At 48.7% G+C, this 22,041-nt stretch overlaps 1 protein-coding gene across 3 annotated transcripts; it reads left to right on the forward strand.

Annotated features, from left to right (window-relative positions):
* The first annotated feature begins 1,677 nt into the window (after positions 1–1,677).
* Positions 1,678–18,001, forward strand: topbp1 (DNA topoisomerase II binding protein 1). Of its 3 annotated transcripts, none has more exons than XM_064330978.1 (28): positions 1,678–2,194; positions 2,830–2,922; positions 3,133–3,267; positions 3,608–3,751; positions 4,747–4,928; positions 5,884–6,077; positions 6,545–6,718; positions 6,862–7,028; positions 7,481–7,644; positions 8,062–8,315; positions 8,733–9,055; positions 9,573–9,745; positions 10,148–10,359; positions 10,731–11,029; positions 11,457–11,633; positions 12,011–12,123; positions 12,418–12,541; positions 13,091–13,249; positions 13,838–13,901; positions 14,223–14,427; positions 14,986–15,212; positions 15,731–15,879; positions 15,986–16,091; positions 16,195–16,358; positions 16,510–16,638; positions 16,778–16,870; positions 17,099–17,260; positions 17,708–18,001. In XM_064330978.1, exons 2-28 carry the CDS (start codon positions 2,830–2,832, stop codon positions 17,852–17,854), a joined length of 4,533 nt encoding a protein of 1,510 aa, XP_064187048.1. In that variant the 5' UTR covers positions 1,678–2,194; the 3' UTR covers positions 17,855–18,001. The 3 variants fall into 3 exon arrangements, with proteins under 3 accessions (XP_064187048.1, XP_064187050.1, XP_064187049.1); XM_064330980.1 differs by having other exon boundaries at positions 6,865–7,028; XM_064330979.1 differs by having other exon boundaries at positions 1,678–2,046.
* The last annotated feature ends 4,040 nt before the right edge of the window (positions 18,002–22,041 follow it).

Consider the following 22,041-nt stretch of genomic DNA (forward strand, 5'->3'; position numbering starts at 1 on the left):
TACTTTTGTATTTATTGATTTTTATCGATTTAATCACATGGAATTGAAATATTCTTCTGCAGCCGTTTGGGCATATTTTACCGTTGTCAGCAAAACTGTCGTTGGTAGTTGAACTTGGACCGTTATGCAACAAATAGGATATAACAGACCAATAGTCAGATTGTAACTGTTTTATATATCCTCTCAAACACATTCATTATGTTTTCATGCGAACATTCGCTTTCATGTTTTGACATCCGAAGCGACAGAATGCATTCACATTTCCAATATAACTGGCAACAACAGCAGAAAACATGCACACGTTGTAAACAATTTGCTGTTTGATTACTTTCTCATCGTCAATTCTATATAGGCTAATCGCAAAATGACAAGAATAGAACGAAAACTCGGACTTGCGTGAAATTTTAAATTAGTAGTGGTACAGCCACCGTTTGTTTTCCTTCGGAGTTACTGCTAGCCGAGCAGCGAAGTGTGCCCTCCAGATGCGAACCATGCACCATAAATTAGTCCATAGTCTTCCTGGTCTTTTTGTGAAATTGAAGAATGGCAGAGTAAAATTACGGCAGTCTGAAAAAGCTAAAGGTACTATTACTAGAATTAACCTGTTATTTTACCATGACAAAAAGTGCGGAAGGTGATTTCCAGTTTGCTTTTACTGTATCACCAATGTGAATTACGCAGAACTACCGCATACCTCACATAACTGTATCAAACGTTTTGATTCAATTACAATGGGCTAACAAAGAAAATCCGGAAGAAAATATTCAGTAACCGAATTAATCCGTTTGAATGTTTTAGTACGTAATATGCTGTCCCAGCACGAATGCTTAGCATTTTATAAAACGAATACTAAAGCAAGAAAAGAACAGAAGAGCACACGTTATAATTCCAAGACGTTGGCAGGCTATAACCAAAACTAGGCTACTGCGCCGCATAACATACAAGTTTGATTTGAAGTTATTATGAAAATAAATCGGGTTGCGCCGGCATATTTTCAAACATGGTGGGTAATGGCGGAAAATAAATACAACACAAGTGCTGCGAGTACTCGACCAATCAGAAATGTTCAGCGTTGCAAGCTCCACCCAAAAGGTTCCTGTACTTTCGGAAAGTACTACCCCCCGAGCAGGAACGTTTTGGGGGGTAAAACAAAGCCCCCAGAACTAAATTTAGACCCTAGTTCCTGCGGTGGAAACGCACTGAGTTCCTCAAAAGGTTCCTAGTTCCGGGGTATAGTTCCTGCGGTGGAAACGCGGCTATTGTTTCATTCCAGATTCAATGTGCTGTATGGAGCCAAAACGAGAATTGTGTCACTGTCCAAATGCATACTTTTAACAATATATATCACTTAGCAAATAACATGCAGTTGCTTGATGAAGGCAAAGTTTCAGAAATCCTGTGATATCGCCCAAGAATACATCACTCTTCTCGGGATTACGGCTGAAACGTTAGCCCCATGCACTGCATAAAAGTGGATGACTGCGTAAAACTGTGAACTCGTTCACAGCATCCTCATGATGCGGTTAACTGCTCACAGGCATACTCTAGTCACTAGTAAGTTCACGTGCTGTGGACTGTAGCATGTCCAGGAACCACAGCTCTGTGCGCCATATCGTAGAACTGTTCTTTGACTGCGCGAGCTACCTGAAGTGTCCGCATTTATGCCTTGTTAACTTTATACAGAAAATTGTTACGATTTGCATTAAGATAACCAAAGAGCAGGTTAATTAAACAAAGGAGCAGAGAAAACGGGTTCTGTCTGAAACAATGACGTTAGCAGCACCATAGAGGACCCCACACACTCCAGCTTCCGTCTACCACTATTGGCGCGAATCTGAGAGAACCAAAACATAGGCTGAAATCTTTATACAGTCTATGGCTGAAACCGAATTTACGGGGCAAATAAATTCTTACTACATACGTGCAGTGTTCGCTATTTTAAGAACGAGCTATGTATTCAGCGAGGTAGATTACATAACTTTAATTCAGTGATGAATTATGGCTACCAGGAGGCTTGTTTTCTGTCGTCATTGTCACGAATACTAGGTAGCTCCATGATGCTAGCTTGCAAATGTGAAGCGCGAGCTGTCAGCTGTATGCGTTAACTAGCTGGCTAGCTTGTAAATCTTAGACACATGAGTATATATATACAACGTATATTTCGAATGCTGTGTTTTGTATATTTTGGGAATTGGTAAGTCTGTTTATTTGTGTTTACCTGTTTATAGCTGAATTATTTTTCAGGATAACGTAAACTCGTTGCTAATTGGCTTAGCTAGTTCGGTCAGAAAATTTGAGGCAATTTAGACTAAGGTAGCGCTAACCTTAAGAAGTAATTTTTTGGTTAGATCACTTAACTTTACTAAACGCTTCAAGAGAACGTGAATGGCATGAATGTTTATTTTAGCTATGCTTTGACACAGCCAAAAGACTTATGGTCTACCTCCTAGCTAGTTAGCCAAGTAGCCTACTTTAGATTGACGGTAACGAAATGATGTTTTTTGTCTTGTAGTACAAGGAGGCCGCACATGATCAGCAAGAAAGTTTATAATATGTATAATAATACAGTTTGCATAAGTTGAAGCGGTCTCGGTACCAAAGGTACTGAACATTCAACACTGAATATTTCAAGCTATAATTGTGCCTCACTAGATAGCCAGCTTGCAAGTGACCAAGATGCTGTCAGCTAGCTGCTTGTTTGTGATTGTATTGTTGACAGTAGTTTTTTGTTGTTGTTGTTAATTCGTTCAGCTTCAGTATGAACAAACATATTCAGTTGATTTTTTAATGCAGTGTTCTGATTCTCACGTTCTGACTTTCTTAATAAAGATGTCCAACATGGCAAATGAAAAAGAGGGATTTGTCGTGAAGTTTGTTGAAACAAATCGGCGAAAATCTGAACTAGCAGTCAAGGCTTATGAGGTAAGAACCCTGACTTTAGTGGTTTTAACGTAGCCTAATAAAGAAACTATATCGCCGAGTCTGGCGATATATTTCTCTATTCACTTCATAGACCCAACAAATACTAACTAAAGCATCACTACGGCAGTAGTGAACATGTACATACATGCATACTTGCGTACATTCACAAGTTACAGTACTTGTACCAAGGCTGCCTCTCCTGTGTCCTAGGCCATCCTGGAGCTGCAGTCAGAAAAGTACCTCCAGACTGTGAATGAGGAGGCTGTGCTGCGTATGGAACACAATGATAAGTCTCTTTACATCTTCAGCAACTTCTCCAGTCCTGCCTTCTACCACTGCAAGAAGGTGTGTGCTCCTCACACTGCTGCTCACGCACGCAACACCGATGATTCCAAGCACTGCACAAGGATGTAAAAGTGGCTTTTGTGCAGAGAAAGGATATTTGTAATGTCTTATTGTATTACTCCCAACAATGGCCAATGACAAATATGTCTTTTTCTCCACTGGAAAATAATGTAATATGCAAAAGGCTGTAATTCAACCACAGTGGTTGTATGGTTTTCTTCAGTCCATCTGTTTTTCCTGAAGATACCAGTCTTGGAATATGCCTTCAGCTGCATGTAATGATTTTTGACAGGTCTGATAATTAGAAAAATGAAATGATTGTCTTTCTTTCCCTGCATAGCTGGGCTGCAGAGTGGTGAGCCCGCTGGTGGTTCTCTACTGCTTGCAGCTTCAGTGCTGTGTGCCCAAGGCAGAGGAGCCCGTCTACAACATGGCCATGGCCGACGTCACTGTCTCCTGCACCAACCTGGACAAGGAGGAGCGGGTGAGCCGCCGTTACTGTGTTTTCCTCACTGGCTGTATACACCTCAGCTAGATTTCATATGCTGAAACACTGGGGATAGTTTACATATTATTTCCCTTTCCCTTCAAACCTACCTTGTGAGCAGGTTTGGGCCTTGCACCGTCCTTAGTAGGCAGATCTTGTGTACCGAAAAATTATTTCGAAAACAGCTGACGTTTCATGTCGTTTTATGTCGGGGGCGACATAGCTCAGGAGGTAAGACCGATTGTCTGGCAGTCGGAGGGTTGCCGGTTCAAACCCCGCCCTGGGCGTGTCGAAGTGTCCTTGAGCAAGACACCTAACCCCTAACTGCTCTGGCGAATGAGAGGCATCAATTGTAAAGCGCTTTGGATAAAAGCGCTATATAAATGCAGTTCATTTACCATTTACCATTCATCCCAATAATCGAACACGTGAACCACAGTTCATATGTTAGCACATAATTTTGTTTTTAGGAATCATACCGTTATTTCAGGGTTCTGTTACATCCCTAGTGCTTAAACAAGATTAGTTTGTACACAAAACAAGAGGAGCGTTGTTTGTTACTTGTTTTGTAATCAGAAACAAAATGAAAATGGTTCCTGAATTGTTTAGAAAGGAATCCTTGGAAACATGCTTCTAGTAATTTTGATGACTTGTTATCCTCAGCTCTTGAGGTCAGTGTCAGTTGTTATAAGTAAAAACTGTAGGGTTATAAGTGCTTTATTTAGTGTGAAACCATGCGAAAGGCAAGGTTTACTCTAAAAGAGATCGTCACGCCATTTGGTGTCTGCTTCATGGGTCACCTGCGGTGTTCCTCTGGTCTCTCGGTCACACTTAGGATTTCTGGCTCCAGCGGGTCTCATTCCTGCACATTTACACCACATCTTCAGCTGCGTGTGGTGAAAACGAGGCCGTCCCAGGGCAAGGTCTGTGACTGTGTGTGTGAGAGACAGTCCCGTTAAAGTGTCAGTGATGAAGTGCGTGTCCCTCACCAGGAGGAGGTGCTGGAGCTGGTGCAGCTGATGGGTGGCCGCGTGTCCCGGAATCTCAACGTGTTTGTCACACACCTGGTGGCGGGCATGGTGGGCAGCAAGAAGTACCTGGTGTCTGCCAGCTTGGGCAAGCCCATTCTGCTGCCCACCTGGGTCAAGGCCTGCTGGGAGAAGTCCCAGGACAGGTAACCGCGTCTCTGTCTTCACCACCATTTTGTACAGTTGGCTTGTATGAGCCTTCAGGTTTTGAAATGGTAAATATTCTCAGCATTTAGTGCAGTCTGCTTTCTGATACCCACAAATGTAGCTGCTTCTAAAATATTTATAACAAACACTGGTCTATTCCAAACATCAGTGATTTAAGTGAAAGAGCTTAAATGTGTGCCTGTTTATTTTTGAACATTCCCAGTCAGTCTTCAGTTTATTTCATTTGTTCATTGTTGTTCTTTAAAGTGGCCTTGGTGGTGTTGAGAGGGAGGGCAGCCGATGTTTCATGTTAAAAATGCTTATAAAGATGGTAGTGGATATTACTGTCTAGCTGTAGTGATGGAATAAGAGGGTGATAGTGGTACTTCTATATGACTGCGGTGATGGTATAAGAGCGTAATGGTCGATATTGTTATACGACTATAGCAGTAGTTAGAAACTGTCAGGCCACTGGTGGTTTGTGGGAGGGTTTGAGAAGTGTCTCAAGATAACTAGCATGGGAGGGTAGTGTTTGCTCGTATGTTACACACTTCCCATTGTCCATTACACCAGTCATAAGCTCTGAAGAAGAAAAAACTGTTCCATCATTTAAATTTGTGTCTGACTATGTTTTGACAAGGAAAGCTGGTAGTCACTTAAGTGTGTGGTCAGCTCAGAAAGTCAGTGATGAAACAAGAGGGTGCTGCTGTAAGACTGTAGTGCCCTGTTACTCTAGTCACGGTCCTCATGGTCCAAGAACTGCTGGTTTTCCATCCTCCTTTTACCTGGAAGTCAGGTGTGGTTACAGTTTGGCCAATCAGTAACACTAATTACCTGGGGGGGAAAGAAAACCAGGGCCGGATTTGGATTGGGGATCCGGATTTGAGTACCGGTGCTGCAGTGGTTGGATGATGTTGAAGCAGCCCTCATGCTGAAAGGCCCTCTCTCTCTCAGCCTGTTCCGGCACACGGAGCTGCCCCTGGAGGAGCACCTGTGCCCCGTGCTGCACGGCTGCACCGTGTGCGTGACGGGGCTGTCCACCCAGGAGCGCAAGGAGGTGCAGCGGCTCTGCGAGGAGCACGGGGCCCGCTACACCGGCCAGCTCAAGATGAACGAGTGCACGCACCTCATCGTCAGCGAGCCCAAAGGTGCCCCTCTTCCTCCTCCTCCTCTCTGTACGCTGCCCTATGAGCTGATCCTGGACCGGCACGTATCTTACACTCAAAGTTTACAGGCATGCAAAATTACTCAGAGCCTTTCTTCTCACAGTTGTTCGCAATTTTCTTCTAAAAGTATAATATCAGGGTGTGACGGTAGTGCGCTGACTGGGGAGTCCCACCAGGGGAGGGAGGGGTTTTGTTTGCAGGGTTTTCTTGAGTTAGCACTGTATTAGCACCTCTATCCCATGGAGGCACAGTGGATCAAAGAGGTAATGGCTAATTGGATACCCTAAAATCAGAGTAAAAAAGACACAGACACATATTTTTAATGAAAATGCTTCTGTTGAGAAGCTGATGAAGATATCGGTGCAGTGCAGCTTATTGGGATTGTGGTGTGAAAAGGCCAATCAGAGTTGTAGTGTGATGGCTGTTTTAGTCCTTGTTTGCTTCTTCAGGTCAGAAGTACGAGTGCGCGAAGAAGTGGAACGTGTACTGCGTGTCCTTGAACTGGCTGCAGGACAGCATCGAGAAGGGCTACTGCCAGGACGAGAGCCGGTACCGGGTGGGCACCGGCAACCAGCAGCAGGGCCAGCCCAACACCTCCACCCCCACAGGCAACCGGAAAAACGGTGAGGCCCGGAAACATCTCGCTTTTCACGCACAGCGGGGCAGCCGACTAGAGTTTGCGTGCGGTTGGCGCAGTGAGGGGGCTGTGTTGACCCAGCTCACCCGCTGCGTTTGCCGTTGATCATGACCGCCTCTCTTCTTCCAGCAGCCACGCACGTGCTGGGCGTGAGCCAGATCTCCAACATCAGCCTGGTCTCCGCGAACGACACGGCCCAGACCACGGCCTCGGTCAGCTGCCTGGGGACGCCCAACGCCCTGGACGCCCTGGACACGACCACCTGCCCGTCAGACGACCTGCTGGACGGCTGCAAGGTCAGTGCGGGCCGCAAGCCGCTGGGCGTATCGCTAGCCATCACCCATTCTTTTATAATCTAAAAAAAATTCTGAATATTGTAACTAAATTACTTATATTGGTTGCAGAGCGGCATTGGAGTTCAGTTGATCCAGTGCCATTTAAGAGATAAATATGTCTGGATAAAAACGCCAGTTTAAATAACACACTGTGACGGGGACCGTTATGTGAAACTCCCATTCAGTTACTCCATAGAGAGATTATCCTTTGATCTGGAGATCCACATATGGGTAAAGGTTTCGCTCTGCATTACATCAGACTTCTGAGGCCCATTTGAATGCAAGGCAGGGAAGGCCCACGATTAGAAACCTGGTATCGTTAGGAACAGTGCCCTCGGGGGGGCGGAGCCTTTGTCACCGAACAGGGCCGGCCGTGTCTGACATCACCGTTTCCCCCCCCGGTCGCCGGGCAGCTCTTCCTCTGCGGGTTCTCTGGGAAGAAGCTGGAGAAGCTGCGGCGGCTGGTGAACGGCGCGGGCGGCCTGCGCTTCAACCAGCCCAGCGAGGACCTGACCCACGTCATCATGGGGGAGCCCGACCAGGACCTCAAGAGCTTCCTGTCCAAGGCCACGCACAGGTCAGAGCGCATCACATCTGTCAGGTCCCTCTGCGCTGCTGTTCAGGGGAGGAATATATCAGTCTCTGTTCGTCAGGCAACTGCAGCACAGTTTTTAGAAATGGCTCAAGACTCATTTTTTAAGATCTTGCCTTCAACTAGCTTTTATTTATTTTTTTATTTTTCAGTCTTTTGGTTTTAATGACATTTGCTTTTTTCTTAGCACTGAGCTGCATTTTAATGTATAAATGGTGGTAGATAAGTAAAGCTATTCTTAATTAAATATAATAATTAAATATTAGCAAGATGATTTTTGAAGGTTAACATCACTGGCCTCCTGAAAGCGAAGCTGAAATCTGTGCGCTTGTGTGGAGTTGTAACACGTGTGTGCACACTTGTGTGTGTGTTTGTGGTGCGGTTTGCTGTCTCTCTGAGCAGGCCCCACGTGGTGACGGTTCAGTGGCTGCTGGACAGCTTCTCCAGGGGCTGCCTGCTCCCTGAGGAGGGCTACTTCCACCCCGCTTGCCTGCCCCCCACACCCGCCTCCCTGGAGATGCCCCTCCCCCGGGCCCCTCCCCCACGCCTCAGCTCCTCCTCCATGGCTCCTCCGGCCACCACCCCCAGCCCCGTCCAGAAGAGGAGGGCCGAGGAGGAGCTGCTGTCCCAGTACCAGGACCAGGACCAGACTGTGGGTAAGGATCTCTGTTTTTACAGCCATAGCCTTGGCTCATATATGCACTGAGAGCATGAAGCATCAAAAGGTATCATTAACATTTTATTTATTTTAAGATTTAGCATTTTTTCATGACCTCTTTTCATAATTTAAGAATGCCATAGACAGTCTGTACTCTTGTTGATTTGCTGACCCTATATGTTTGCCAGACAGCCACCGGCCGCCAAATATGTGGGTGTGGTCCGATGGTGGTTGTTTGAAACGCATGCGCAGAGACCGTAAACGTTGCTGTCTCTGTACATTGCTAACACGCTGCGTGTTTGTACACACTTGTCGAAGTACACGCATTTTGAGTGCAAAAACAGCAGAGACGATGCTGTTGTCCTGCCAGCGTCTGTCACTGCGCAGTTCATATAATGGAGTCTTTCCCTCTTAGTGGAGCTTCCTCAGGCCGGCAGCAGCAGCAGGAGGCAGAGTACGCTAGCCCCCGAGCCGGAGCCCGCGGACCCCGACCCCGCGCCGCCGCCGCAGGACTCCACCCTCCAGGGCCCGGAGGACGGGGCTCTGTTCCAGGGGAAGCGCTTCCTGCTGGCGGGCTTCTCGTCGGAGGCGGAGGCCCAGCTGTCCGTGCTGGTGCTGGAGAACGGCGGGAAGGTGCTGGGCAGGAGCACGCGGGCGGTGGCGCACTACGCCGTCGTGCCTCTGCTGGGCTGCGAGGTGGAGGCCACCGTGGGCGAGGTCGCCACGGACACCTGGCTGGTGAGGGCGGGGCGCGCGCTGGTAGACTCGGCTAGGTCTGTCAGCGCTATGTTACGGCACTCACAGGATTATTCCAGCTCTCCAGCATCCAGCTCAGGGGTGTCAAACTGTCCTGGAGGGCTGCAGTGTCTGCTGGTTTTTGGTGTGTTTCAGCACAAGTGATTTATTTAAGTCATTGATTGGCTAAAGAGTCCACGCACTTTGTCCTCAAGGCCTTAATTGGCTGCTGATGAAAGGAAATCGCTAATGGGAGAGCTGGAGTTTGACACCGCTGGTCTGGCATAAAGCTGAGAGAGCCTAAGTATCGGTTCTGCATCCTCTGTGACCACAGATAGAACAGATGCATTCAAGGTTGGATCATTTAAGAGTTATGCAAGTCCAACTTTAAAATGGACTTTTGGAAAACGGCGAGATGTTTAAAATGTTGAAATCAAAAGCCGCTTAGCGCTGTATTCATGTAGAGCGGACGCCTGCGGGGGGCGTGAGGGCTAACGCAGTGTGACGTCGCCCCGCGCAGGCCCTGTGCGTGGAGCAGCAGCGCGTGCTGGAGCTGCACTCCCACCCCCTCTTCACCCCGCTAGCCGTGCAGGAGGGCAGCGCCCCGCTCGCCGGCTGCGTGCTCTCTTTCAGCCAGTTCACCGGCGCCGAGCGCGAGTCCCTCGTCCTGCTGGCCAAGCACCTGGGAGCCAGGTGAGCCGCCCCCCCCCCCCTGCTGCCTGTCTCACCCAGCAGCTTTCAGCACTGGCCCACTAAATATCCATGTGAAGTCATATTCAAGAATGTACCCAGCCACTGCATTCAAAACTAGCTTAGTGTGTGCAATCATGAAAAACTGATGAAAAAATGGGCAGGGATCACTCACAAAGAGGCAGAATAGAAACTCACTGACGGAGGCTTAAATTTCAAAGCGTCTACTGATTCAGGCTGATAAATGAAAAATGAATGAAGAGTAAATGACACGTCTGGTTTGGCTGAGAAATTGCAAGTCACCCTGGCCAAGAGCAAGTGTTGAGTGAATTACAGTGCATGTATTGAGAAGCTTTGTTTGTCGTTAGCCGTTAGCTCCTAGCTGTGCTTGGTTTCCCCTCTCAGTGTGCAGGACTACTTTGTGCGGACGGAGAACCAGCGCAAGGGCATGCTGGCCAGCACTCACCTGGTCCTGCAGACCCCGGAGGGCACCAAGTACCAGGCCGCGCAGAAGTGGGGGCTGCCCGCCGTCACCATGCGCTGGGTGCTGGAGTCGGCCAGAAGGGGGCGCCGGCCGGACGAGGCTCGCTTCCTCGTGGACCTCCCTCCCTCTCCAGGTCAGGCACGGGGGAGCAGTGAGGTCATTCCTGTAGTCTTCCCCTGCATTCTGGCACGATTTCAGTGGGTGTGTCTGTTCACGGTGTGTGATGGGGCTGTCTGTCAGCATTGACGCTGTGAAGTGGGCATTTTAACTCTGAAAGTGTGAAACTGTGTGTGGGTTTGTGTGTGTATCCTTGGGTGTGTGTGTGCGCGTGTGTGTATGTATGCTTGTGTGTATGCAGGCGAGTGTGTCCTTGGGTGTGTGTGTAGTGTGTAGTGTATGCAGGTGAGTGTATCCATGGCTGCGTGAGTGCGTGCGTACGTACCCGTGTGTGTATCTTTGCATTTGTGTTGGGTTGACTCCCGCCCTCCCCTCATATCTCCTCAGAGAGGGAGGAAGAGAGCTTTGTGATGGGCTCCCAGAAGATCCCCGAGCCCCTGCCCCACGCCTCCCTGGAGCTCCCCCTGCTGGGTCCGCAGGGCGGGGCCGGCGTCACCCCGCTGGACGTGGGCCGCTTCCAGAGCAAGGCCTTCCGCTCGGCGCTGGGACAGGGCCCGCAGCCAGGGGGCGCTACCCCAGGGCAGGAGGGCAAGAGCACGCCCTGCAGAGAGCCCTCCCTGCAGCTGGACACGCCCTCTCGCTTCCTGTGCCGAAACAAGCTTTACGCCCCCGTCTTCAACGTCAAGGTGAACGTCCATTTAAAATCTGACCGCTGCCTTTGACAAGGCACTGAGACGCTGTAGATTAAGTAACGAAGTGGATCCTGGGTTTTCAATAAGGGGTACGCGGCCTGCTGGGGGTCCTTGGAGGTACTGTAGGGGGTGCCTGGACAGACATGATATGCAATGGCACATATTGATTTAAAAATATATTTTTTCAAATAAATTTTAAATATAACCCTTTTTAAGTCATGATGCGGGTCTCCTGGATGCCTTTCAGCCTGGGTGGGTGTCCCCAGATCAAAAATTGTTTTGAAACCACTGGTGTAGATGATGATTTATTTTCCACTGTGTTTACTTGATGTGCCTTTAGTTTTTTTACTTATTCTGAAACCAAAACTGGCAAAGCCCCTTGTTCCAGGATGTGTGGTTCAAGCTGCGGTTTTGTGTGCAGGACGCGCTGGCTGCCCTGGAGACGCCAGGGAGTCGAGGGGTCGCGACCCCGCTGACAGAGGTCGTCGAGAGGAACCTGCAGGTTGCCCTGGCCAACAGCGCCCGCGGCAACAACGCCGACCTGGCTGCCCTCACTGCCAGCCCTCAGCTGAGCAGGAAGCCAGAGCCGGAACACACGGTACGTTATCTCCCACCCAGACGTGCCGCTTACACACAGCACCGCAGATTGCCACTCGTGGGATCTTTCACACAAATATCACACACTCACATAGCACAGCAGGATGTCACTCACTCTGACACTCACTCTCTCTCTCTCTCTCACAGTTGCACGCACACTCGCACAGCTCACTCTCAAACTCTTACACACTCTTTTATGCAGGTGTAGAAGCATTATATTCAGGTATTAATTGTCCACACTCAAATCAGTGAGCCAAATCCAACAAGGAACAGCTTGGCCAATATATCCCTGCTGTTCTGCAAGCCTGCGGAGTGTACACAGCTGGTGCGCTTGTTTCTCTGGGGCCGGTCTGTGCGTAATGTGGGTGTGGTTTGTAGGTAGCAGAGGAGCCCGCCCTCCTGGTCGGCGTGGTGATCTGCGTCAGCAAGAAGCTGAGCAGGAAGCAGAGCGAGCTGAACGCCATCGCGGCCTCGCTGGGCGCGGAGTTCAGGTGGGGCCCTCTCATGCAGTTCACCTGCAGCAGGCACCTCACTCATTTAGGACCGTGTGTGTCACATGTACATGTGCGTCCTAATGGCTTTCATGCTTTAATGTTATACGTAGCAGAGTCTTTGTTCAGTTCATGCCAGTGTGACTCTGTTAAGCTAACTGAAAAGGGACACTTTATCAACCTGGTTTTATTATTATTATTATTTTTGAATGAATGACCCTTCCCCTTCACTGTGCGGAGTGTCTCTGTTGTGCTGAGTGACGGTGCTGCAGCTGCTGTTCTGCTCTCTCTCAGGTGGTCCTGCGATGACTCAGTGACACACTACATATACCAGGGGCGTGCGGGGGACAGCAGCCGGGAGTACCGCGCGGTGAAGGAGAGGGGCCTGCACGTGGTCTCTCAGCACTGGCTGCAGGCGGTACGTAGCCGCGCGTCGGTCGCACCGTCCGATGTAGCGGGCGGCTAACAGGAGCTTTGCACACAAGCGCTCCCGCTGGAGAGGGTGGCCTTCGATTTCACAGGCTGTACCACCACCAGTCTGTCTCTGCAGTGTCTAATGCCAGCGTTTACATACGTGTCAGTGTGGTGTGACGTGTGTCAGTTTTGGTGAGCTTCAGTTCTCAGCTTCAGACTTACAGTGCTTACACCGATGCACACGTTCTTGAACTTGTTCTTGAGTGAAATATTAGCGGTGTGTGTTACCTTAAACAGTGCAGATATTAGGGCCCACGGAATTGTTCTCCAAATGCTTAACCTAGAGTATTTTCCCCCACAAACAATTAAATGGGGACATTCAGTACAACTGTGATGGATATAAAGAATACAAGTTGTGTGTTGTAATTATAGGGGCTTAATGACTGCTGAGGGTTACAGCAGCGCAGATTACAGTCATTTATGTGGTCGTGCGGCTCAGAACAGAGAAACAGCGAGTTGTATCTGCATAGACCTCGTTGTCTTTGTGAGGCAGTGTGCGGACGAGCAGAGGCGCGTGTCCGAGTCCCTCTACCCCTTCACCTACAACCCCAAGATGAGCCTGAACCTGAGCCAGGTGCCCAGCAGCACGCAGAGGTCCCCCCCGCTGGCCCGCCCGCAGCCCCTGGACCTCACCGAGGCTCTGGAAGACAAGGTACGCATCAACCCCCCCCCCCCCCCCCCCACGAGCGCCTCCTGTCCCTGCGTCGCGCTGGAAACGGCCTCGCGTCAGGAATGAAATCATCAATGTTCCAATGAACCAGCAGTCTGGGCTTCTGAGGTCCGCCAGTCGGCCTGATCTAATGGAGCCCGAGGGGTGAAGCATTGAAAAGCGTTAGGAATGTAAAGTGGCTGGAACAGCTTCTTTGTGATATGCAAGGCTGACGAGCTTCTGTATAGGTGTCAGCAACAATATGGGGGCCATGCTGCTCCGGCACTGTAGAGTCTTAACTGAATCTGCCCATAGCTGCTGTGAAGTGTGTTTATGGCGGTAGCCTTGAAGTGGAGCTCAGGTGCTCCCTAGTAAACAAGTTTATTCTCTGTGATGACAAAAGGAAGAAAGCAGCGGTTGAGTGCGTCCGCTGTGGTACGGCTGAGTGTCTTTACGTGTTCCGCCATGCCTGCCAAGCTCGTAACGTTCCGGTCCCTGGTCCCGAGCTCGCCTCTCGTCCCTGCCGAGCGCCGGGTGGCTCTTTAATAGAGCCGTATAGTACCAACACCTGTGTTCTCTCTGTCTCCTCAGTCCCTGTCTGCGAATGGAGAGCCTGAGAACGAGGTGACCGCTCATAACAGCACAGAACAGAGAGGTACGCCGTGCCCTCGTTACGGCTCGCCGACGTGTTCTCTGACTGCATTCACTTGATAAACGTATCTTTGAAATACCAGGCTCCCTCAGAGCTGTAAATTGCCATGAACAGTTCATGAATTAATGATGTTTGTATATTTGATGAATACCATTTATTGCAGGAGCTGCAATAGGTGGAAAAGGATTTAAAATGTCCAAAGCACTTTTCTCAGGGCTAATCCACGCTTGAACCTGAAATACCGGGGCAGTAAATGTGCTGCACTAGCCGCTAGCTGCTAACCGCTTCATCACATTCTCTCATTTGCTCCCGCTGTCCCCTCAGACCTGGCCCAAGCCCTGGAGATGAGGGAGAGCCTTCAGCGGCAGCTGCAGGAGATCATGTCGGCCACCACGCTCTCCAACGGGAGGCGCGCTTCGGCGCGGCTCTCCAGGCTCGGGTCCGGGGGCTCGGACTCCCGCCCCCTCACCCCCGACAGCGCGGGTCGGGCTGGGTGGTCGGGGAGGAGCCGCACCCTGGAGGCGCTGCGGTACGACCAACAGAAACGACCTCTGACCTTCAGTCTTTAGTACATGTCCAGTAAACCACACACAAGCCCTCTTAATGTCACCCTTGCCGTACATTACAGTGTTGGGATTTCTTTAATGACATTCATTCAGCAGGGATTATATTACATTATATTAAACTCACTTAGCAGGGGTTTTATTGCATTACATTGTACTCATTTAGCGGGGATTATATTATATCATACCATGGTCTGGGTGAATACTTGATTCTGATTGAGAGGCTTAAACAGTGTCAGGTCAAGTTAATTCAGTCTAAATTCATCCTGCCGGGTCATTACAACTTATGTAACCATAGCAACCATGCTGAAATGATACCAAGCCTAGTAAACAACATTAAAGTGCTGTACCAAAAGATTAATTTTGAAATTGTTGAAATATAGAACCCTCCTTAATTTCAATCTTTGCAATACCATGATATAAGTGGATAATCAGCCTAGTCTGCTTGCTGTGCTTGACCGCTGTGAGTTAAAACGCTTTAATGCACACCTCAGAGTCGACCTAAAGCCCCCTCGCCCCCGCAGGCTCTCTCGGCAGGTGCCTCCGGACGCCAACACGGAGCCGTCGCAGAGCGAGCAGATCGTGTGGGACGACCCCACGGCCCGGGAGGAGCGCGCCAAGCTGGCCGACAACCTGCAGTGGCCCGGCAGCCCGTCCCAGCACTCGGACCCGCTGCCCCTGCCCGGCCCCGCCGCGCCCTCCGGCCTCCAGATCAGGGACTCCATGACCGACTCAGAGCTGGTGGAGATGGGTGAGTGGGCTCGGGCCGGTGGGTAATTTGTTGCTGTAATGTGGGATACCGCTGCTATTCCAGAATCACCTGTAGTACCATCATGTACCATCCGGGACAGATCCACAAATTATTTGTGGAGGGAAAAAAATATGAGAATGGGCCCCCCCTTTGTGCACGCACGCACGCGCACACACACATCCCACCTTGGACCTGCTAGAGCCTGGGAAAACTTTCCCTGTTACTCCCCTTTAACTCCTCTATACCACTAGGATTTTTTTTTATTAAGCAAGTTTTAGAACACTACAATTTTACAGCTCACAATTGTTTTGCTTTTGTCCTATTAGGAGTGTAGCTGAGTCCAGCATTATGCTGCTCGGTGGTTTGGTTGTCTGTGTTTCAGATGTTGATATGTGGATAGTGTCTGATTGGTTTGTGGTGATGGATAGGCCTGCTGTAATGCATTTGTTATGCATGGGTTATGGGATCATATTTGCATCCTGAAAATGACTCTCCTCTCTGGCGCCCCCGTCCCGCAGCGGCCTGCGACGTCATCGACGAGCACATGGGGAGGAAGCCCACGCCGCCCCCCGGGGAGGAGGCCGAGCCCCGGGTCCTCACCCCCCAGGCCCCCAGCATCGCCTTCCCCATCGCCAACCCCCTCGTCCCTCCCCAGCCCCAGCCACAGGTAGGCCGCGGCTCGTTTCCCCAGGAGCCTGCTCACGCTGCTTGCCTGTCCTCGCCTCCTGTCTCCTCTCGCACCGGCACTAAGGCTGCAGTTTCTCCTCCTGCAGGAAGAAGGCGAGAGCGAGGCGGACGCCGCGGAGCCGCCCAGATTCCAGCTGTCCTCCCTCAGCGCCCAGGAGCGCATCGACTACAGCCAGCTGATAGAAGAGCTGGGTGAGCCTCTTAAGCCCCTCCCCCTCCCACAGTCCACTCTTGTGGGCGTGCGCGCGAGCAGCTGATTGACAGCTTGTCCCTCCCATCTGTCCCCCCCTCGTAGGAGGAGTGGTCCTGGACAAGCAGTGCTTCGACCCCAGCTGCTCCCACATCATAGTGGGCCATCCGCTCCGCAACGAGAAGTACCTGGCCGCCATGGCCGCCGGGAAGTGGATCCTGCACCGCTCCTACCTGGAGGCCTGCCGCGCCGTCGGGCACTTCGTTCCGGTGAGGCCACAGCCCCGCCTCCCCCACCCCCCCTTCCGCACGTGTGCGTCTTCATCTCTGAGCTTAGCGTTAGCTTTCCCGTTAGCTGCGGCTAAGGTTTTATTACAGTAGCACCATACGGTCCTTTTCTTCACTTCCCTGCGTGTTTCAGGAGGAGGACTACGAGTGGGGCAGCAGCTGCATCCTGGAGGCCCTGCCCAACATCAACCTCCAGCAGCGCAGGCTGGCGCTGGCTGCCCTCAGGTGGAGGAGGTCCCTGCAGGGCCAGCAGGGGCGAGAGGTACGCCCGCCGCTCCCGTGCGTTCCATCGTTCAACAAAGGCACGGCGCCTGAGGGGCGCGGCCCCCACGGCCCGTCGCCTGCACGGTCACATTACCGTGCGCGCGCTGCCCTGTGCTAACGCCTCCATGTCCCCACAGCAGGGAGCCTTTAGCGGCTGGAGGGTGATGCTGAATATCGACCAGGCGCGGGAGGCGGGATTCCGGCGGCTGCTGCAGTCTGGCGGCGCCAAGGTGAGGGCGACTCTGCCTCTGCCTCCGTCCCCACCCGACTCTCGGCCCATGTAGTTTGGCGTTTGCAAACACACAGTTCTGTTATGCTGTTGTAATTCCATGAAAAGGGTAATGTTTTTGTTTTCCGGTTGCGTATTTCCTCGCACTAAACCCCATTGTGAGGAAATCCCTTCTGAGTGCCTTTAGCTCTGGAGTAAAACTGGCCCGTGTTCCCGCCCCTCTCTTTAGGTGTTCCCGAGCCCCTCCCCCGCCCTCTACAAAGACACTACACACCTGTTTGCAGACTTCAGCCAGCTGAAGCCGGGGGACTTCCGGGTGGACGTGCAGGAGGCCGCAGCCCAGGGGGTGAAGTGCCTGAAGCCTGAGTACATCGCAGTGTACCTGATGCAGGTGAGGGGGGGGGGGGGGATTGAAGGGAGTCTACCCAGGGGCAAACGCGATGAGAGTGCTTGATTTTTTATTCATTATTTGGTATATGCAACAGAGATGTAACTCAGGAGGTGGGGAAATAGCAGAGGTTCATGTAAAAACGTGGACATCGATTGCAAAGAACCTGAAGTGGGATCGGTTCAGAATTTCAGGCAGCCCACAAATATATTTCTGGCTAAATACTCCCCTCAGGCGCAATACAAATTTTTACTTTTTCCTGACAACTTAAAAATGAAAAAATGTCAGGCTCGGTTGAAATATACATGTTAGGTAAACTTAGAACTTTTGTAGATATTTTTTGTAAATAAAGCAAAAAGACCTGCAGAGAGAGCAGTCTGTGCGCACGCCTGCACTGTCCCCCAGTACACGTTCTGTAATGGATCCCCCTGCATGCTGCGTCCCCTCCAGGAGCCGTCCCCCGCAGTGGAGCTGTACTTTCTGCCAGGAGCGGCGCCGGACCTGCCTAACGACGCGCTCGGCAACCAGGCCACGCCGTCGCGCAAGCGCAGGGCTTCTGGGGACTCGTCCACGCTGAAGAAGAGCAGGCTCCACTGAGCCCTCGCACTGCGCTCTGCAACCCCACAGCCTCCCGCCTCCTGTACAAAGAACTCTTAACTGTCCTTATGGAAAAAATGAAATCTGTAATTAAAATTTTTATGTTTTTGCTATTACACGAGAAATAAAATGGACCATAAATACGAAGTTGTTGTTGTGTAGTAGTACTCGTGTGCACTGAATTACAATCAAAGTCAATACCGACAGTGGGCTGATTATAGCCACTTAACGGGACCTTTTATTTTACCTTTGGTACAAGTGCAATTTGCAATTTTTCAAGCTGACATTTCGATGAATGCCATGGATTGCGTGAATGTGATGGTGTGTCTCAGATGTGACATTGGAACCGTACAATTTGACTGCAGGGAGTCGGGGATTAAGCTGAGGGAAAAGACCTGCTTTACCTTTCATGTGGCTCTTCCTGTGCCTGCGATGGAATATACACCAGCAGACTGCGACAGTGTTGCACTGTCACATCTTCTCAGCTAGGGGGACACCTACATGCATGTCACCCTGACTGTCATTGCACTAATGACATGTAATGGGCTCTCTTCAACAAGGAGGTCAGACCTGTTTATATGGGCTTGGATCCTCAGCGGAAGCTTAATTAAATTCATATGTGTGAGTGGTTCAGTTTTAGTAATGTATTTCTAATTCCGTCCATTAATCCCATTACAGTGATTACACTCTTGAGAGATGTGGTACTTCATAATTATTGGTCGTCTTGCCATTTTACTGTTAATTTGCGGTATTGAGACGGTGGTAGATTTTAGCAGCCTGCTGTAATGTGATGCATTCAACTTAAAGGTGCCGTATTTCTCATATATTGGATTGGCCAATGGGTCGCTTGAGTCATTTATAGCTCATTTCAGACAAAAAACCTTTACATAGTTCAACCTATGAAGAAGACCTTCCCTTAGATGAGCAAGAGATGGACCTGATTGATCAAAAGCCAGCTGTGTGAGATGAGGGACCTTTTTAAACCAGCTGGGCACTTCAGTACTGAATGGCTGTTTTAAAAGGCTTTGATTGCTCAGAATATTGATGTTCAGCTTTTGGCTGTGGAAATCGGGTACATTCTGGGCACGTGTCTGATGATTTGTTTCTTTACAGATAGATGATCCATTTCACCGTAGTATGACTGCAACTTGTGTTCCTGGAATGACTGGCAAGACTGACACCAGAGTGAATGGGATTACGACACCCCCGAAGTGGTCTGGTAATGTACTGCCCCCCACCACAGCGGGTGATCTTCTTGGCAACAAGAGTGCATGAGGTGAACTTAAGGTTTCCAGTCTCTTTTCTCCGAGTAGGGCTCCAACACCTTCTCTCAAGCACTGGACCGATTTCAGTTATATGATCAAGTAATAGATAGAGCAATTCAGTGAAAATCAGTGTGGGAAATCGCCCCAGTTTGAGTGCTTTTCAGTTCATTCAAAGACACCTTCATATACCTCTCTATATATTTGTATGCAGACAGAATAACATTTTACACTATTCATAATCAAAAAATGCAATTACAGCGAGATAGACACTTCACTTATCAACTCACTTCATGCATAAATACCTTTGTAAAATATCCGCACTTCAGCTCAGACACGCAGCAGAGAAGATTTAGGATGGAGACACTACTTCGCCTTCAGGAATTCAGTGTGTGCCTTAAGTGTGTTTTATATTATTAAATAAGCAATAAATAAAATGGCAAAACAGCTGTTTATGCTGTTAAATTACTGTGTATTCATTAAACCACTAATAACATAAAATCCATTTATGACCCGGTTCATCATGGGTTGTGTGATATTTCACATGTTCCATTTCTTTTGGACTCCTGAGTGGAGTGGCTCAGTCAGTGAAGGCTCACTGTGAGTGTGGACTGGCTTCTATAGCCTAGACATCATTAGCCTATAGCCTAGACATCATTAGCTGACTGACTGGTAGTCTGCAGCAATGGGACAACTTTCTCCAGCTGTAGGCTAATTAAGTCAGGCAAAATTCCTCAGGGGATGGCACAGTGTTCAGTGAGTAGCACTATTGCCTCACAGCAAGAAGGTGCCCAGTATGAATCCTAGCTGAGTGAATGTCTCTGCGGAGTTTGCTCATTCTCCCTGTGTCTGCATGGGCTTCCCACAGTCCAGTGACATGCAGGTTAGGTTAATAGGAAAGCCTTCATTTGTCCCGCACGACCCTGACCAGGAGTAAGAGGTTCAATTCATTATTCAGTTTACTAGGGTATTAGTTTATCCCAACAACATACCAGACACCCAACCACAAGCTACCAGTTACTGGCAGTTATCCTCTGACCTGATAGTGATGTGTTGCCTGTCATTTTGTAGCTTGCTTGCTGGTACAGATGACACAGTGGTTGCACAACAGGTGCAAGTAAAATTTACTAAATGAGGGGGAAATGGATGACATGGAAAAGTTACAAAACTACTTGGGAAAACATATGGTACTAGTTGTCATTGTAGCAAGCTTAACAAGGCCACTGGATTGCCAACCGAAGACAAAACCTTAAAGGCAGAACTACTACTACAATAGATAATAAGGTAATGTCTGGCGTGCGTGTGGCATCTTGGTATCTAACTGTCCAAGGAAGCCCATTGGCCCTCATGGAATAACTGATTGATTATATAAGTTTGATTGCATTATAGTATAAAAATTAAGCTTGATTGTTTTACAGTGCCAAATTCAAACATGCCAACGGCTAAATTATGGCAGCATGTGCATATAAAAGTGAACATTGTAGACAGAAAGAGTTTAAACTCTGAGGAAATTGTTTTTTCTCAGAATTTAAATATTAGTCTACATACAATCAGGCAGATCTTGTCTTAATTCAGAGCCCCTCTAAAAATGGCCTTTCAGTTTTAACCTTTAAAATGTTGGGGATGAGCAATATGCTAATTTCCTGAGTCAGGAAGGATATATATGGATTACGTTAGGTTTATATTGTATAATCCGTTTGTGTGAGGGTACCAGGCAATTTTATGATGAGCCGAAGGTTAAAATATTCTTTCTGTCTAATGTGAAGCCTGGGAAGATTGTCTAGGACAAATGTTCTCACGTGGCGTGCGACATGTAGCTATGTAGCCCACTCCGGTGAGTGAGACTGTTCCAATAGAGCGATAGACAGAAGATTTGGCAAAACAATGCATTTAAGAAGCACCATGCAAAATTACAGTAGTAAATGTACAGATCAATTTTTGGGGAATAAATAAATAAAATACGCTGCTTTTTCCGATTTGGTCTTCTTTTGGTTTAAAGCGGAACACCAACAAAATGTAAAACTCATTGTTGAGAAACACAGCTAATACCTAGTCTTTTCTTTGGTTTATGTTCATTTTACCGCGTTTTACAGAAATCATCCACCACATGACCGTGAAAAATGGAATAGTTGAATGATAATGCTGATTACAGACTTCACAGACTACAAATTATTTTTATATGGGCTTCAGTAATTAGTACAGAGGTTTAGTGCAACTATAAACACTTCGGCTTTCTAGTGCTGAAAGGGAAAAAATTAGTATTTGGAAAGGGAAAACGGGTAGATGTTGGAAGTGGATTTAGTAGGCCAGTAGGGGGTGCTACTTCCTATTAGCCAAGAAAGTCAGTTTCCAATGACAAGATTATTGTGCTATAGAACTTCAGATATTAAACCGAGATTCTAATTCATTGCGTTCGTTTACCATGTGAATTTTGATGACATTTGGGGTGTTGACCCTGATGTCCTGGTTAAATTCACATACATACTTTCTGCATCCAGCCACCTAACCATCCCCACTAGATTGCCTCCCATTTCCATTTGATTGTCCATTTCTCATCACTGTGATCTCATCACAGGGATTTTCATCATTGGTTGACCTTCCAGATTAAAATTAAAGTTAATATTAAGAGGAGGTAGGAGGACTTGCCCTTTACAGATGCCTGTGGATGCGGAAAAACCTCTCCAAATGTCATATTTCACATTTATGTTTAATTACATACTTGTCTGAAAAGCCTTAAAAGCAAATGAAGACTACATAAAAGCATAGTGTGGGTTTTGTCACGTTCAAAGTGCTTACGTGAAAGTGTCACTGCCGTTCCATTCTCCCTCTCAGCTCTATGCAGATTCAATAGAGTTTGTTCTGAATTTTAGGCAGCGATTATTATCAGTTTTTATAATGGCTTCAATGACTAACACTAAGTATTAG

The sequence above is a fragment of the Anguilla rostrata genome, chromosome 4 (genome assembly GCF_018555375.3).
Source record: "Anguilla rostrata isolate EN2019 chromosome 4, ASM1855537v3, whole genome shotgun sequence".
Lineage (NCBI taxonomy): Eukaryota > Metazoa > Chordata > Actinopteri > Anguilliformes > Anguillidae > Anguilla > Anguilla rostrata.